Source organism: Carcharodon carcharias, chromosome 11 (assembly GCF_017639515.1).
Source record: "Carcharodon carcharias isolate sCarCar2 chromosome 11, sCarCar2.pri, whole genome shotgun sequence".
Lineage (NCBI taxonomy): Eukaryota > Metazoa > Chordata > Chondrichthyes > Lamniformes > Lamnidae > Carcharodon > Carcharodon carcharias.
The window spans coordinates 130,692,938-130,710,765 of NC_054477.1; the positions used below are offsets into that span (position 1 = coordinate 130,692,938).

A 17,828-nucleotide genomic window follows, 5' to 3' on the forward strand; every position below is an offset into this window, starting at 1 on the left:
GAGGGCAGTTCACTTGCACTCTGTGATCAGAGTCATATCATGGAGACCGCAGCAACAAAACATTAAAAGCATTTGATTCTTTGTCTGTCTTCAGCACCTGGGCCCTTCAGGAGCACAGTGTCACTGGTCATAGATGCTGAAGAGATACCAGCCCCACCTTAAAAGTGCTGAGAGCACATAGAAAGAATGATGGAACTCTGTGACACCTGCCCCTGACATTCTGGCAGCAATGTCCAGTGCCATTGAGGTGCAGGCATCACTAATGTGTTCAGGGAATGAGGCTGGGCCATCACTTTGGTCTGAAGGCTGCACAAAGCACAGGAAAGAGGCCCTGGACAGACACACCAACCTTTATCTTTTGCAGAAAGGTTTCACATCTGAGCGACAAGCCAAGTGGTTATGGTACTGGGTTTGTAACCCCCAGATCAAGAGTTCATTTTCCTAACGATCTCGTGGAGGTAATTGTGGATTCAGTTGGTTTCCTGGTACTGAGGAGAGAAGGTGTGTGGTGTTGGTGTTGCTGCTCCTCAGTGTTTCAACTGTTTCTGCTGCTGCCTTTGGGGTTGTTGCTTCTGCTGTGTGCTGCTGCTGCTTCTGTTGCTGCTCCTCCAGTGCTGCTGCTGCTGCCTTGCCCCTGTGCTGCTAAAGGAGAGAGAGGGAGAGAAGAGAACAGTTGCTACTGTTGCTACAGGACAGGAAGGCCAGGAGGCCAGGACTGAGTTGGAAAACAACATCCTAGGTGGGTGTCTGAACTGTGTATTTTTGTTTAAGGTGGGGGCAATTAAGGACTGTGTTTTTGTAGGGGGAGGCAAGAAGACTGCCAGAGGAGTTGGGGAAGGAAGAGAGGGAGGGTGTGTGTGTGTGCTGAAACCATCTTTCTGCCACCCCTCCCCCCAACCCAGCCCTTTTCCCAGTAAGGCCAGCAATAGCTGGTGAAGACATCGCCTCCCCCTGCCTGAAGAACATCAGGCCCCCACCCACCGTCCATCCACCATCGAGGACACCCACCAGGACATTTACCTCTTTCCCTCCTGTGCCTCCCTGTCTTTTACTCCTCTCCCTCCTCTCCTCTCCTGCCTAAAAGAGGGGAGGTTGTTTCTACCTCTCTCCCCCACCCCCTTTCCTCCCTATATTTCTAAAAAAAAATAAAAAGAAAAAAACAAAATGGCCAATCCTTCCCGGGGTGGGCGTGGCTCTGGCCCTAAGGCCAATTCACCATCACCTGTGGCCGGGCCCTCGAGGGCTAATGTGGAGGCGGTTTTGTCACCAGTGGCAGGGCCTCAAAAAAAGAAAACTTATGCGGGGGTGGTTGCTTCTGCGGCTCCAGCTGCTCCCGCTGCCCTGTCACCTTTCCGCCTCCTGACCAGGGCCCTTGGGGTAAAGAGCTATGCTCACCCTGAAATGACAATAGAGGCCTGCGTAAAGGCTATGGCTGGGGTCGTCGGCCCCTCAGCCATTGTCGCGGCCTCTAAAATGTATGGGAAGGCCATATTCTTCTTGAGGTCCGAGCGGGCGGTGCACCTCGCCCTGCAAAAAGGACTCACTGTGGGCGGGACTTTTCTGGCGGTGGACCCCCTTGAGGCCACCGCCCAGAGAATTATTATTTCGAACATCCCGCCTTTTCTATCCAGTGAGCTCCTCCTCCCCCACCTTAATAAATTGGGGGAGGTCAGGTCGGGGGTTGCACCAATCCCGCTCGGCCTCAAAGACTCGGCCCTCCGCCATGTGTACTCCTTCCGGCGCCAGGTATTTGTCCGCTTGGCCCAGGAGGAGTGCCTGGAGGGGGCCTTCGTTATCAATTTTGAGGGGACCACCTATCGGGTCTTCTGGACCGTGGAGGGTGTGCGGTGCCATGCTTGTAAGGAGGCGGGGCACGTGAGGAAGAACTGCCCCGCCTCCAAGGCTACGAGCCCCACCCAAGCGGCCACGGCTGGCACCGCCCCTCCTCCCCCCGCCACCACTCCATCTCCCTCCCCGCAAGGGGAAGCGACGCCGGCGGCCACTGCCATCTCGGCTGCCGGTGAGGCGGGGGGAGAGCCCCCACGCCGTAAGAAGGCGCAGAGGAAGACCCGCAACCTGGAGGCGGCCCCTGAAACGCCCCAAAACCCCCAAACACCTGCAAGCACCGGCTCGGGGGAAAAGACAACATCCGGCCCCGGCGTCGTGTCCGCGTGTGCTCCTGGGCCCGTGGGTGCTAAGGCGCCGAGTGCTGGGCCCGGCGTCGTCCCTGCGCGTGCTCCCGGGGCCGGCGGGGAAGGGACGCGGGACCCCGAGCCGGGGTATCTAACACCCAAAACCCAGAGGGTGGAGTGTCCGGGAGGGCTGGACAAGGAGGAGGGGGCCTCGGAAATGGAGGTCTCCCTAGCCCCCAGCCTGACCCGGAAGAGACGTCACGCTTCGGAGGAGGAGGTGGGTGATGCCCAAACTGAAGAAGTTGGGTGTGTCCCTTCCCCCGATGAAGAGGTGGTGGCGTCTCCACCAAGTAAAATCTCGCCCTGTCCTCTGGGGGAACTCAAAACCCCTGCACCGACTCCCACCACTATTACCCCTGTCAACCTGCTGCAGTCCCCTGAACAGGGCCCCTCGGGGGTCACTGAAGGCACCTCCCTTGAGGTGGTGCCCGACTCAGAGACCCTCGATACCCCCGAGGTACCTTCTGGCTCATCGGGGGACTGCAACTTTCAAAATTTAAAAAATGTCAACGGGTCATTGGGTGGCGGCGAAAAGGAAGGCCTTCCCGCTCCCTCCCAAACCTTAGCACCGGGCGTCCTAGTTTTAGGTCAGGAGCTTGTCCTGAGCTCCCCGGACGACCCGGTGCCGGGAGGAGAGCGGGCATCAGAACTGCCGCTGCCCTCTGACCCAAAACGTTTAGAGGAGACCAGAGAGGACCCCTCTGGCCTTGATCCTGGGGGTGGGATCGAGGTACAGGTGGGGCCAGCTGGCAGCTCCGAATCAGCCCCCGTACTCAATGCGGGGGAGGGGTCGGAAGCTGGAGGCGACGACCTGGAGGAGGACGGGGTGTCCGTGGTGAGCGCTGGAGATTACGCTGAGTCGCTCTCAAGCGAGGCGGTGGATCCCCTGGTGCCCTCCACTGACTCCCCCCTCATCCCCCCAAGGGAACTCCGGGACTTTTTGGCGAGTCATCGCGGTCGCCGAGACAGGGTTCAGTTGGCCTTGGACCGGTGGCATTCTTTTCCGCTGGTGTTCTGGTCCACTCGCGAGGCTCTCAAGTCTCCTGAGTTGGATAGGAACGCGCGGCGGAGGGTCCAAACGTTTCTCGCTGGGCTCCTGAAGGAGAGGAAGGACTAAAAAGTCCTCTTCTTCTTTTTAATGACTTAAGGTGAAGATTTGATGTACCTTTGACAATGAAGACGACTATAGCCAGCCTCAACATCCGCGGCAGCAGGGCCGCACAGCGCAGGTTCCAGAACTTCTCGGTCCTCAGGGACGGGAAGTATGAGTTGTGCTTCCTGCAAGAAACCCATACCGTTCCGGGAGACGAAGCCACGTGGCTCCTGGAGTGGCGAGGGGGGGTCTACATGAGTCACCTAGCCTCCAATTCTGGCGGGGTGGCTATCTTGTTGGCCCCGCATTTTCAGCCGGAGATCTTGGGGGTCAAGGAGCCAGTGCCAGGCCGGTTGCTGCACCTGACTGTGCGTCTGGGGGGGGGCGGTGCTTCACTTTGTGAATGTGTACGCTCCCCTGGGCACGCAGCAGCAAGCGAGCTTCTTTGAAGAAGTGTCCACTCATCTCGGCTCCATCGACGCTGGCGAGTGCATCGTCCTCGGGGGGGATTTCAATTGCACCCTCGGGGTCCGGGACCGTCACGGTACCCCGCACTGCATGCGAGGTGTGAGTAAGTTGCGGGACCTGGTCAGGTCCTTCGACTTAGTGGACGTCTGGCGAAATCTCCATCCTGACTCCAGCGTGTTCACCTTTGTGTCACCTGGAGTCGGAGCGTCCAGACTCGACCACCCTTACGTTTCGAAGGCGTACGTGTCCTGCGTTCCGGCTGCTTCTATACAGCAGGTTCCGTGCACGGACCACCGTCTGGTGTGGGCGGAGCTCACTTCGTTCTGCGCTCGGACGGGGTCCGCGTACTGGCATTTTAATAACCTGTTGTTGGAAGACCAGCGGTTCCTGGACTCGTTCCGTCGCTTCTGGGCCGGCTGGAGAAGGAAGCGGGGAGGCTTCCCCTCCTTGAGGCTATGGTGGGACGTGGGCAAGACTCACGTCCGAGTTTTCTGTCAAGAGTACGCGAAGGGGTCGACAAAGAGACGCAAATCCAGGGTCGAGGAGTTGGAGAAGGAGGTGCTCGACCTGGAGGCACGTCTCCGTCAGCCCGACGTGGACCCGGCCCTGCGGTCGGTGTACGATGAGAAGAAGGGGGCGCTGCGGGATCTGCAACTGGTCGTGTCTCGGGGCGCGATCGTGAGGTCGCGGATCTGTTTCCTTAAGGAGATGGACCGTGGCTCTCCCTTCTTCTACTCACTGGAAAAAAGGCACGGGGTCTGTAAGCAGCTCCTTACGCTGCTGGCCGACGACGGATCACTTGTCTCGGATCCGGAGGGCATCAGGGCCATTGCCCGAGATTACTACACTGCCCTGTTCTCTCCGGATCCGTCCAGTGAGGAAGCTTGCAGAGTTTTGTGGGAGGACCTGCCGCAGGTCGGCCCGGAGTGCGCCGGAAAGCTCGACTCCCCTATAAGTCTGGGGGAGCTGACCGGCGCACTCGACGGTCTTTCTAGGGGCAAAACCCCGGGACTAGACGGGCTGACCGTGGAGTTCTTCAGGGCGTTCTGGGACGTCTTGGGGAGCGACTTCGCGGGGGTCCTGGGGGAGAGCATTGCTACCGGGGAGATGCCCCTTTCGTGGCGCAGGGCCGTGATTGCCCTGCTACCGAAGAAGGGGGATCTCCGCCTTCTTAAAAACTGGCGCCCTGTCTCCCTCCTCAGCACGGACTACAAAATCTTCGCCCGAGCCATGTCTTCTCGGCTCAGCACCGTGCTGGACCACATGATCCACCCTGACCAGTCCTACACCGTCCCGGACCGAACCATTTATGATAACATCCATCTGGTCCGGGACATCATCCACCATTCCCAGAGGGCTGGTCTGTCGAGCGCCTTCCTGTCTCTCGATCAGGAGAAGGCGTTCGACAGGGTGGATCACGAATACTTACTCGGAACTCTGCGAGCTTTCGGGTTCGGGACGCATTTTGTCGCCCGGATCCGACTTCTGTACACTGCCGCGGAGTGTCTAGTGAAGGTTAACGGGTCCCTGACGGCGCCCCTTCGCTTTGGGAGAGGGGTACGTCAGGGCTGCCCCCTGTCTGGCCAGTTGTATTCTATTTGCGTGGAGCCTTTCCTGCGCCTCTTGCGGAGGAGGTTGTCGGGATTGGTTCTGCGCGGGCCGGGCATCGGGGTGGTCCTTTCGGCTTACGCCGATGACGTGCTCCTTATGTTTAGTGACCCGGCTGACCTGCGGAGGATGCGCGAGTGCCAGGAGGTCTACTCTGCCGCTTCTTCTGCCAGGATCAACTGGGGTAAGTGTTCTGGACTCCTGGTCGGTCAGTGGCAGATGGATCCCCTACCCGAGGAGCTCAGGCCTTTCACCTGGAGCAGGACCAGCCTCCTCTACCTGGGGGTCCATCTCTGCCCCGCTGAGGAATCCTGGCCGGCAAACTGGCAGGAACTGGAGACGAAAGTCACCGCTCGCCTGCGGCGCTGGACAGGACTGCTCCGAGTGCTATCTTACCGGGGTCGAGTTCTGGTCATAAACCAGCTGATCGCCGCCATGTTGTGGTATCGGCTGGTCACTTTGACCCCTCCCCCGGACTTTGTCACAAGAATCCAGAGATTGTTAGTCGACTTCTTCTGGGACAAAAGATTGCACTGGGTTGCTGCCGAGGTTCTGAGTCTCCCGCTTAGGGAGGGTGGTCAGGCGCTAGTGTGCCTACGCACACAGGTGGCGACTTTCCGCCTTCAGACCCTGCAGCGATACCTCTACGTTGAGCCTCCTCCTAGATGGTGTGCCCTGATGACGTATTTCTTCCGTCAGGTGCACGGCCTGAATTATGACGTGCAGCTCCTGTTTATAGAACAGCTGGGCCTCGGTGGCTCCTTGCAGGCGTTGCCCGTCTTTTACCAGGACCTGATCAAAGTCTGGAAAGTGGTCGCCTCGCGATGCAGCTCTCCCCCGTCAGGAGTAGCGGCTATCGTCAGAGAGCCGCTGCTCAGGAATCCGCCCCTCCGTCCTTTTCAGTGGTTGGTGGAGAGGAGGGCTGTGGCCGCAGGGGTGACCAGGATCGGGGACGTGCTGGGTGGCGGAGGACTGGGCTGGATGCTCCCGCAGGAGTTGGCGCGACGCGCATCTGTGAGTGTCCAGGTCGCAGCCGATGCCATCCAAGACCTGAGAACGGTCGTGCTCGGACCCGACGTTATTTTGGGTCTTGAGGTGGCCCAGGTGCGCGGTGGTCTTCCGTCTGAGCGTTCCCCTGTTCGGACGGAATTCCACATTGGCCCCAAGCCCCGAACCCTCCCTCGGGTGCTGGTGCCCCGCAATATGAGCCGCCTCGGGGACATGCCCTCTGTGCCTTTTGGCACAGCAAAGAGGGGCTTTTTGTATGGACTGCTGCTGCACACCTTCCATTTTCTCGCCCTTGTCCGTCGACCGGACACGCCCTGGCGTGCCTTGTTGCCGTCCGGCGGCGGAGGCCCTCGATGGGAGGCCCTCTACGGAGGTGTCCTCCCCCTTTCTATCGGGGACCTGGGTTGGAGGGTGTTGCATGCAGCAGTCCCTTATAATAAGAGGATGCATAGGTTCACGGACTCTCAGGACACATGCCCTTTTTGCGGTCTTGTGGAGTCCGTGGACCATGTATACATAGGGTGTTGTAGGCTGCACTCCCTTTTTAGTTATTTGAAAAACCTTTTATTGATGTTTTGTTTGCACTTCAGCCCCACGCTCCTGATCTATGGGCACCCGGTGCGGAAGGGGGTCGGGAAGGAGGAGGACCTCCTCGTGAACCTGCTCCTGGGCCTGGCCAAGTTGGCCATTAACAGGTCCAGGCAGCGGGCGATCGACGGGGGAGTCCCGCCCGATTGTTTGTCCCTCTTCCGCGGCTACGTTCGCTGCCGGATGTCCCTGGAGAAGGAGCACGCGGTGTCTGCTGGCACTCTCGAGGCCTTCCGTGCTCGGTGGGCACCGCGGGGACTGGGGTGTTTTGTTGACCCCTTTAATCACATTTTGATTTAAAGTTTGTAAGTTTCCTTTAAACTTTGTTCTTGGTTTTACAGCTGACCTGAATTAGGGGCTGTGCCTGATTTATCCCAATTTTGTTGATTTGGTTTTCATTTAAAAGATTATCAAGAGTTCAAATCTCACAATGGCAAACTATGAGACAATGTAACTTCATCTGAATAGGAATAGATGGAAACGTGTTTGTACTCGAAAGAGTTACATCTTCTTTACCTTCCTAACCCTGCCGGTATGTCTCAGTGCTCCCCGGACATCCACAGAGGAGGTGGAAGCAGCCTGCTGACTGCTATGCCTTGCCTGTGAAGACCTTGATGAGCGTCCTCCGGAGGGTTGAGACCTGGAAGGCCTCGGCCTCCTTTTGGGGTCCTGCTCTGTGGCAATGGCACCCTGCTCAGCCTGTGGAGCTGGAACTGCTGAGGTCACAGGCAGAGGGGATTTGGATGGGCCAGATACTCCCCAAGTGACTTGCATGGATGGCGCTGGGGGATATACCTGCTGATCCTCCTCCCAATGGATGTCAAAGGATCCCTGTCTGAATCCTTGAGGAGAAGAGGTAGCTGGAGTGAGATCAGGCTGCCCCGCTCCCCTCTCCTGTACACCCTGTTGGAGGCCAACTATGGCATCAGTGATGGTATTCAGCCCACGCAGCAGTGCAGGAGCAACATCCTGAACCAAGGTCTCCATCACGGCCGCAGTCCTAACAGTGTTGACCTCTATGCGTTGGCATGCCAGTACAATCACCTCAGTCAGAAGGCAGATGGACTCCTCCATTGTGCCTTGCAATCTGAGGAGTGCAGCGGATATCCCTTCCTGATGTTCCCTAGCTTGCCTTTATAGCTCCAGCAGCTGAGACATGGCCAAGTCCAGAGGCCCGTCATCTGACTCGGACTCAGCAAATTTCCGGCCTCCAGCAGTCCTCTGAGTGCCAGAGACCTGCAAGTCTCTGCGTTGCCTGCTGTGGATCAGAAAGTACGATGTGCTCACCAGATTGTGACCCCGAGGCTACTGTAAAGCTAGGTCCCACCAAGATGTGTGGTTCTGTGCTGGTGGAGGGTGTGAATGAGTGCTTTGATGGGTCTTCAGGGAGGGTTTCAGCAGATTCCTCTTCTGAGCTTCCCTCGGGGCTTGATTGGAGGCCCTGGGTCATGGACTCCATAGGCTATTTCCCAGATGTGTCTGTGGAAGCAGGGAGAGATAATTAGTGCATGGTTGTGGCCTGTGAAACAGGACACATCACTCACAGCATGGTTGCCTGATGGATATTGCACTACTGGATCAACAGTTAGTAGAGCACTGCTGACCTCACTGTCAGCGCAGGAATGCCGGCCAGCTGGTTGGCTCTATTTTCAAAGTCCGTGAGGATCTTTATGTCAGGCATTCCTCCACTGGTAAGTGAACTCTCTCCCTTTTGTTGTGTGCCAGCTTATCCTGCATGAATCGAGATGGAGAGCAGGACTCCTGCCAGGTCAAATGATAGGTATGCCTGGCATGTGTGGGTGATGAGCAATCCCATGAATGGGGTGAGGACAATGAAGGTGCGCATGAGAGTGTGAATGCTGATATCCCTTGAACTGGCAGTGAGTGATGCCTGTGGACGTGTGCTAGGTTTGGGTGTGTGAGTTGGGAGTGATGAGAACAGTGACTTACCCAGGCAGAACGGAAGGAATTATTCATCCTCTTGCGGCACTGGTTGATGTCCGCTTTTGCAGGCATTAGCACTGAGCACTACTGCCACTGCCTCCCATGCTGGATTAGTGATGCTGCTGCCCCTCCTGAGGCCAAAGTGGGGGTAGAGGACATCACAGTGGACCTCCATGGCATCCAAAAGGCATTCGAGGAACGTGTCACTAAAGCAGGGCGCTGCAGTCTTATTGACTTCCGGGGTCACCCTGTCTTCCGTGTGGCAGCCCTGGGTTGGAAGCCCTAAGAGATGTGTGTGCGGCTGCACTTTAAATGTGGTGCCCGGCATGATGAAGCAGCGAGGCAATGGTATGGCAGGCAAATGAGAGGCCGCCTGCCATCGAAACAGTGAGTTTCCCGGAATGCATAATTAATACAGTGGGTTTGGGACGATACTGCATGAGAAGCCACCATTGTGGCCAGTGGGTAAATCGTCAGTTTTCCCCACCCGCTATCGCACTCAGTGCAAATCTGAGACGATTCCGCCCAGAGTGTTTGGGCATCATCACTTAGTGTTTTTGTGAGTTTGCTGGGTGCAAATAAGAACTTTGAGACATCCAGTGGTCATGAAAAGCCCTATTTAAATGCAAGTCTGCCTTTTTTATTCAATCCATCTGTATTCGATCCATCTGGTCTCTCCACTCCTGTTAGCTGCAAAGGTCCCAGCTATGAAATGTCTCCCCTGCTTGACTTCCCCCAAAGCATCAATCTCATTGTTTGTTATCTTCTCCTCCCTCTTTTCTGCTTCCTCTCCTGCCCACCACTTCTCACATCTTTTCCACTAACATCCCCTGAGGACGGACAGGGCCTTATTTAACTTCTCATCTGAAAGATGGCCCCTCCAGCAGTACAGCAATTCCTCAGGACTGCACTGGAGTGTCAGTCTAGATTTTTGTGCTCAAGTCCTGGAATGGGATTTAAACCAAGGACCTCCTAACTCAGAGGCAAGGCTCCTACCAGCTGAACAATGTTCAAAAATTGTTCAAAGTGCATGTGCAAACAAATGCTCACGTAATGTGAATGGTGGTTCTCAAACTTCTTTTGATTTTTTGATTGAAAAACCCTTCTTCATTAGTAATCAGGGAACCACACCGCCCCCCCCACCCCCCGTCTAAATTTTAATACAATAAACTAATTTCATATTAACGTTTCTGAATGTAAGCTTCATCAGTGTTGTGCTAAAGGGGCTTGCATGACAGCTGGAGACTGCCCACAGAAAGGTTAGCAAATCTTTTCATATTTTCATCCCTGTGAAGCCAGGATGGGTGGCTCTTCCTGAACCAACAAAAATACTGCGGGCTGTTACCAGGCTGTGCCGCAACCCCCCCACCATCCCTGCCCAACCTCACTTCCTCACTTTGCCTCACATTACTCAGGACCTGCCAATGTCTCACTCACATGATATCAATGAGAAAGCAAGACAGTTGCAGTGTAAAATGGACTACTAGTTCATTATTGCTCATTTTATGCTGTCCTGCGACCTTAAAAGACATGTATATGTACACCCCGAGGTCTCTCTATTCCTTTAAAATTGTACCATTTAGTTTCATATTGTCTCTCCTTGTTTTTCTACCAAAATGAATCACTTCATACTTCTCTATATTTAACTTCATCTACATTGTGCCTTCCCATTTTTTCAGTCCACCTATGTTCTCCTGAAATCTGTTACTATCCCCTGCACTGCTTATTATATTTCTGGCTTTTATGTCATCATCAAACTTGAAAATTATGCTATCAATATCCAAGTCCATACCATTAATAAATAATAAAAAACAGATTCTCTAAAAGTAATGCAGTGGTCACCATCCAGTACATAAATTTGCACTTTCTTTTGAGCATTTCCAAATTGAAAAAAAGATGCATTTTTGGCTACCATCCTACGATGGCAAGCTGCTGTTTACTTTGCCCTACAATGGTTCTACCTGTTTGAATCCAGTCATAGCCAGAGAATCTCCTATAATAGTTTCTCTTCCCAGTAATACTTCTTGAGTCCCCCCAAGAATTTACACGAACCTAAATACAAACATACAAATTAGGAGCAGGGGTAGGCCACTCGGCCCCTTAAGCCTGCTCCGCCATTCAATAAGATCATGGCTGATCTGAATGTAACCTCAACCTCACATTCCTGCCTACTCCCAATAACCTTTCATCCCCTTGCTAATCAAGAATCTATCTAGCTCTGCCTTAAAAATACTCAAAGACTTTACTTCCACTGCCTTTTGAGGAAGGGAGTTCCAAAGACTCACAACCCTCTGAGAGAAAAAGTTTCTCCTCACCTTGCTCTTAAATGAGTGATCCCTTACTTTTAAACAGTGACCTCTAGTTCCAGATGCTCCCACAAGAGGAATCATCCTCTCCACATCCATCCTGTCAAGACCCCTCAGGATCTTAAAGATTTCAATTCAGTCACCCCTTACTCTTCTAAATTCCAGTGGATACAAAGCCTAACCTGTCCAGCCATTCCTCATAAGCCAACCCCCATTCCTAGTATTAGCCTAACACGCCTTCTCTGGACTGCTTCTAATACATTTACATCCTTTTTTAAATAAGGAGACCAATACTGTACACAATACTCTAGATGTGGTTTCACCAAGGCCTTATACAATTGAAGCATAACCTCCCTACTTTTGTAATCAATTCCACTTATAATAAATGATAACATTCTATTAGCTTTCCTAACTACCTGCTGTACCTGCATACTAACCTTTTGTGATTCATGTACTAGAACACCCAGATCCCTCTGAACCTCAGAGCTCTGCAATCTCTCACCATTTAGATAATAAACTTATTTTTTATTCTTCCTGCCAAAATGAATGATTTCACTTTTTGCCCACATTAGACTCTAACTTTGGTCCCCTACCATTTTTCATTTACATGCTGAGCCTCAGAGACATCAGATCATACAAAGTCAGATTCCATTTGTATGCTATCATCAGCCAGCTCTATCTAGCACCACCTCTCTCAAACCTTCCAATGTCTCAGTGCTGTCAGGTTGATTATCCAACATCCATACTGGCGGAGCAGTAATTTTCCTAAATTAAACATTGTGAAGCATCACCCTGCACATGCTGACCTATATCCTACTCCCAGTTCACCAATGCTTCAAATTTAAAATTCTCAACTTCATGCTCAAATCCCTCCAAGACCCTCCCCTCCTTATCTCGGTAACCTCCCATCCTACAACCTCTGAGAACTCTGTTCCTCCATTTCTGGTGTCCTGTGCAGCTCTGACATTTTTCGCCATTGCCAACTGTGCTGTCAGCTGTCCAGGCCATAAGTTCTGCAATCGCCTTCTAAAATATCTCCACCTCTGTAACCTGCTCACCTTAAAATCTAGATCTTGGAGTGAGCTCTTGGTCACCTATCCAATTGTTTCCTTCTTTGGCTCATGTCAATCTTTGACTGAATTTCCGTAAAGTGTGTGGGAACATTTTACTACATTACTGTTTTCCCTAGTAGACAGGTCAATTACCAGGGCACACAGATTTAAGGTGATTGGTAGCAGCATTAAACGAGACATGAGGAATAATTTCTTTACTCAGAGGGTGTTGGGTGTTTGGAATTCACTGCCTGGTTTGGCAGTGGAGGCAGAAACTCTCAACTCATTTAAAAGGCACTTGGATCTGTATCTAAAGTGCTGAAACCTCCAAGACTAGGACCAGGAACTGGAAGGTGGGATTGAAATGATAACTAGTTTTTAAAATTTTTCTATTTGGCTGGTGCAGACACAATTGGCTGAATGGCCTCTTTATGTGCTGTAAATTTTCTACGGTTCTTTTAAAAGTGCTATACAAGTACAAGTTGTTGTTGTTGTGTTCTCTAAATAAGACTGTTAATTTTGTGTTATATTACAGACAGCTTTGAGCTATACATTTGTGTCCATGAAGAATACATTAAGAGGTGTGACTCTAGTACTGTCTTGTGACCTGACCAAATAGTTGTCTTTTACACGATTGTCCTCTTTCAATCTCCCCAAAGGTGAATTGAGCAAATCCTTGGTGAGACATGGATGAGTTGTTAAGCTGCCTGGGTCAATGGGAAAGGTTGAGACAGTCAGAACAAAATCTCTTCCCCTCAGTCAGATCATAGTTCTGCATACACTCTGAGCATACACTACGTGCAATAGCAGGTGGGAAAAGGGACATTTTACCCGCCAGCCGCAATGGCAGCTTTTCATGCCATACCATCCTAATTCCACCTCATTAATCTTGCATTCCCAGGAAACACGTTGTTTTGATAGCGGGAGTGCTCTGATTCACCCGCCACGTCAACACCTCGCTACTTCGTCTCGTTGGGCGCCATATTTAAAGTGCAGCTGCGTGCACACCTCTCAGTGCTTCCAGCTCAGGACTACTGGAAAGAAGACATGGCCCTGGAAGGCGAGAGGATTACAGCAGCCCCCATTCCCCCACCTTTGGGTGTCTTGGAGGCCTGCTGTGATGTCCTCTAACCTCGCTCTGGCCACAGGAAGGGCAGCAACATTACCACTCCAGCTTGGTAGGTGATGGCAGTGGTGATCAGTGCCAAGGCTGCACAAAAGAGGTTGGCTCTCCAATGGAGGTAGAGGATGAATGATCTCATTCATGCCGCCAGGGTAAGGCAGCCATCTCATCACTCTAAACTCACACACTCAAGCCCAACACACATTTACTGGCATCTCACTCACTGCCAGCTCAAGGGACATCACCACTCACCCTCTCACACACCCCCTCACATCTCCATCTGGGCTGATCTCCTCTGAGGACTGTCTCCTCAGCCCTCACTATCTTCAGGCCACTTGCACAGATCAACTCCTGCCCCCATACAGACCCTGTGATACCCCCTTCCCCCATATAGCCCTTGTCCTGCAGCCTCTTCTCTTGCCTGAGGCCACTTCTCCCCCTTCCCCAAACAAGTGCTAGCCCTACAGCTGTTGAGAAGCCACCCCTGCCTTATGGCGGTCTGGTAGGTAGAGACCGGCTCCAGGGGTGATGTGGTGCTGTCTGCGAAGCCTGGTGCTGATGACTGCAAGTGCTGCCCGAAGCAAGGTAGGCAAACAAACCTCAAAGTCCCAACTGAAGTGCAGCTCGCCAGGTGCACGTTGCTTATGTACAGTTGTGAAACACTTTGGCGTGCAATCACGCCGACGTGATCGGATGATCAAGCGTTGGGGGATGATTCTGGTGAGCTGGGATTACAATGATATGCAGATGTATTACAATGAGGTTCCCAGCGTCCGATAGCAGGAAACACGGCCCGCCATTGACAATATTGTGAAACTGATTTTTGGCCTTCTCGCCATATTGTCTGCTCATGCTGCCAAAAATGCCTGCGCCAGTGGGCATGGAAAATTCCGCTCTCTGTTTCTCTCTTGCCATATAGTATTTGTATAAAGAGTAAAATATGAAAAAGAATAAAAGAAAAGTCATGGGGATATAAATGGAGAATGTGAACCAAAAAAAGTATTGAGAAATATGAAGAGCATCAAAGGGAGAGGACAGGGACAGAGAGCAAATGCCAAACGGAGAGAGGATTAGAAGTGTGAACCAGTAGATGAAGGAAAACCTAAGAAAAAGAATTGGAAACTAAAGAGCAGGGACTAACTCAAAAATCTAGAAAGGCAGTTACAGTGAATGAACGCAGAAGGGGAGGGAAATAAAAACTTGCAAATTAAAGCACAAGGGGAAGAGAGTGCGAGCATGTGGATAACAAGAAAAGGAGTGTGTACTTGCAAATAGATTGCATGAATCAGATGGAACGTGAACTCAAAATGAGCAGGCAGGGAGAATAATAAAAGGGAAGGGAACTGGTACGACTGAAGGGATGAAGGAAGAGACATAGAAACTAATGTAGAGAAGGAGACATTTTCCCCAGACTTCTCAGTGTCTCAAAATCAAAAGTCAGACAAGCATTCAACCAATGTTTGAGAATGTTGAGATCTCTACATCGTTTTTGCTTTTATTTAATGTCGGGGTGATGTTATATGAATAAAGCAAGCTTCAAGTAAACAAAAGCTTACACAGTATAAAAATAAATCATATGTTTGCTCCAAAAAATCAGAATTTGCTTCGATAAAATTATGTATGCCTACTGTTAAAACATATTTTGTCATCCTGTGCCTGTTTAAAACAGATCTTAAATTCTTAAATATTGTCATCATGTTTATTTGAAACATCAATAATCTTCAGCTGCTGCCTGTACAAAATACTAATAAGTACAAATGATAGTGCTGCATCTTACTTTCTCCTGCTGGATAATGTCTCCTCATTTTCCTTATGAGTGATTTTCAGCCCATGTTTATCATTGTAAGGATTTGGTTGGTAATCTAAAGATTGTGCAGGCTTTCGAATAGGATGTCCACAAGCTCTATTTACCTGCGGAGAAAATAAAGGTGATTAACTTGCAAATCAAACACATTGAGAAATTATACAAAAATGAAAAATAATTCCCTCAATGAAATATTGGTTGCTGAAGTAGTTGAGACACCATAAAATAAAAAAAAAACGTGACATCAATATATTGCTCAGCTCTTTCTCTAGATTATTTCAGTTCAAGATGGTTTATTTGAATAAATACAAAATAACTATAAGCAGATGGCAGAGCTAGTGCTCCAGGCTGATCTCATAAAAAAGAGAATTAGTGGCTCCTTTAGACCATACAGTTACAGTGCTTTAGAAACATAATGACTGAAATCATCTGCAGTTCACAAATCTATTTGAGACCTACGATTTTAAAAAAGAGGTCTGTTATTTCTATTTCTTCTGTAATGGTAATTGCAGGGTTAGTGCACATTTCCCGTTTGATATTTCAACAGTAATAATGTCTGTAGTTACCATAACTCTATTGCTTGTTATTTAATCCTGTTCGTTTAACTGCTAATCTCCAATAATTCTAATTATGGCTTAAACCATGGTCCAGTGGAGTGTTGATTCTTCCAGTGACTGACGTCAAAGAAATCACACATGGGCCATACAATGACAAGGATTGTATGTTTGACACCATTCACCTGCTAATATTGGGCAATTGCAAGGCATTCTTAAGGAGGAGAGCTTGGCTATGGGAATGGTCTCTGGTATTGAACCTGAGGAAATTATCTAGTATGAAAACCCAAAAAGGTAATACAAAACTCTTTAAACTTCCTCAATTTAGCTACTGTAAACGTAAAGATAAAATAGTGTGAGTTGGACATTTGACAACATTGAAGCAATACAGTTGCACTGTCAGCAGTCTGAATTATTCTCAGCATGCACTTCATCTTATTATTATTCCATTATGAGTAACAAAAAGAATGTAACCAGTAACCAGACTTGGCATCAAAGCAAATAAAAAACATACAAAAGTGCATTATAACATCAATATCTTTGTCATAAGTCATTTTTATAAATTTGTATCTTATTAAAAATGTTCCACACGGCATGTGCTTCCTATACACATTAACTTGGTGTAGTGGCAATAAATCGATTCAATTTAGCTGAATAAGATGAACTGCATAGCATTATCACCTCTCTGAATTTCCGTGTAGTCTCTCATCTGTTATATCATAATTAATAAATCATTGCTTTTCCCATGGCATTCAATCCCATTCAGGGTACACTTAAAATCATATGCTTTCTTTGCTGTTTTGTTTTTGAGGTGGACATCAGACGGAATTATCTGTGCCTCCTGGCGTCAGGCGTGCTCGATGTTGTAAGCGGACAATATGGTGAGAAGGCAGAAATCAGTTTCACAATGTTGTAAAATGAGTTCGCAATCGTCTGCTCAGTCTGTCGGTGGCGGGATGCGTTTCCTGCCATTGTACGTCAGGAACCTCTGCATGTCATCATAAGGCCAGCCCACTGGAATCATCACCCCCCCCACCCCTCCCAGACCGCCCTGGCTGGATCGTCTGCCACCTCGACATGATTGCATTCCGATGTGGTTCACACCAGCATATATAAGGCATGCACTTGGCGGGCTGCACTTTGAGGGAAACTCAGAGATGAGTACATGTAACACAGCACAGGGCTTGCGAGGGTTGCCAGTTGGATTTCAAGGTTGAGGCATGTTGAGGTGGGGGGGGGGGGGGGGGGGGGGTGGCGGCGCAAGGGTTGCCCTACAATTCAGGCAACTTGGGGGTGGGGGCAAGAGCTGCCCTGTGGTTGAAAGTTATGCACAAGCACACGTGGGGTGCAGGGGGAGGTGGGGGGTGTGGTAAGTGACAACACATTAGGGAAACCTGCTATAAAGTGACCATTCCTCTGCAGCTAAGACAATTCAGATGCAGCCACATGGATATGCGTGGAATCTGGCCTTTGGTTTATCTGCCCACTCAAGCAACGCAGAGGCATGAAAGTGCCACCAAGTGATCCAGAGCTTTTCACCCCTCAGGCACAGACTGCAAACTAATGAGCATTTTTGTGGACTGCAGAACAGTTGGGACAACTGGGCACATTGTACAATCTCCTTGCTAAAGCAGGCCATAGAGCAGTCACTGGTGGGGGCGCTCTCAGCCCCTTGCAATGTCATCATCCTGGTTTGGACCAGCCTCCTCCATGGTTCAAGCTAACAGTTCAGCCGTGTAGTGCAGGTTAGGAGAATGCCTGCGCCTGGGCTGAGAGTACAGCATGCAGTCCAATGGGCAAAGCTACCACCAATTCGTCAGGTGGCGTGGGAAGGAGGAAGGTGGGGTTTCAGGCAGCCATGCAGTACACTAATCTCTGGCCATCCAAGCGGTGGCCAGCATTCTCTGGGATGCATTAAAGGCCTTCAGAATTAACCAAGAGAGGTTCATAGAACACCCAAGCTAAACGATATGTCTCCCTTTCATCCTGCAGGAGCAGAACATCAGGAGCCTGGTGAGTGAGCGAAGACAACAGAGAAGAGAGCGACAGAGGCATCTGGCTGCATAGAGAGAGGAACAGCACCTTCAG

The 17,828-nt window shown here is 50.7% G+C and overlaps 1 protein-coding gene across 3 annotated transcripts in view; it reads right to left on the bottom strand.

Moving 5' to 3' along the window:
- The window catches only part of LOC121283840 (glypican-5-like), a 1,341,390-nt gene that overhangs the window by 890,085 nt on the left and 433,477 nt on the right, over window positions 1-17,828 (bottom strand). For all 3 annotated transcript variants that reach the window (XM_041198623.1, XM_041198622.1, XM_041198621.1), the window contains one exon: window positions 15,160-15,293. In XM_041198623.1, the coding sequence (XP_041054557.1) occupies window positions 15,160-15,293 (134 nt within the window). The remainder of the gene's footprint in view (window positions 1-15,159; window positions 15,294-17,828) is intronic.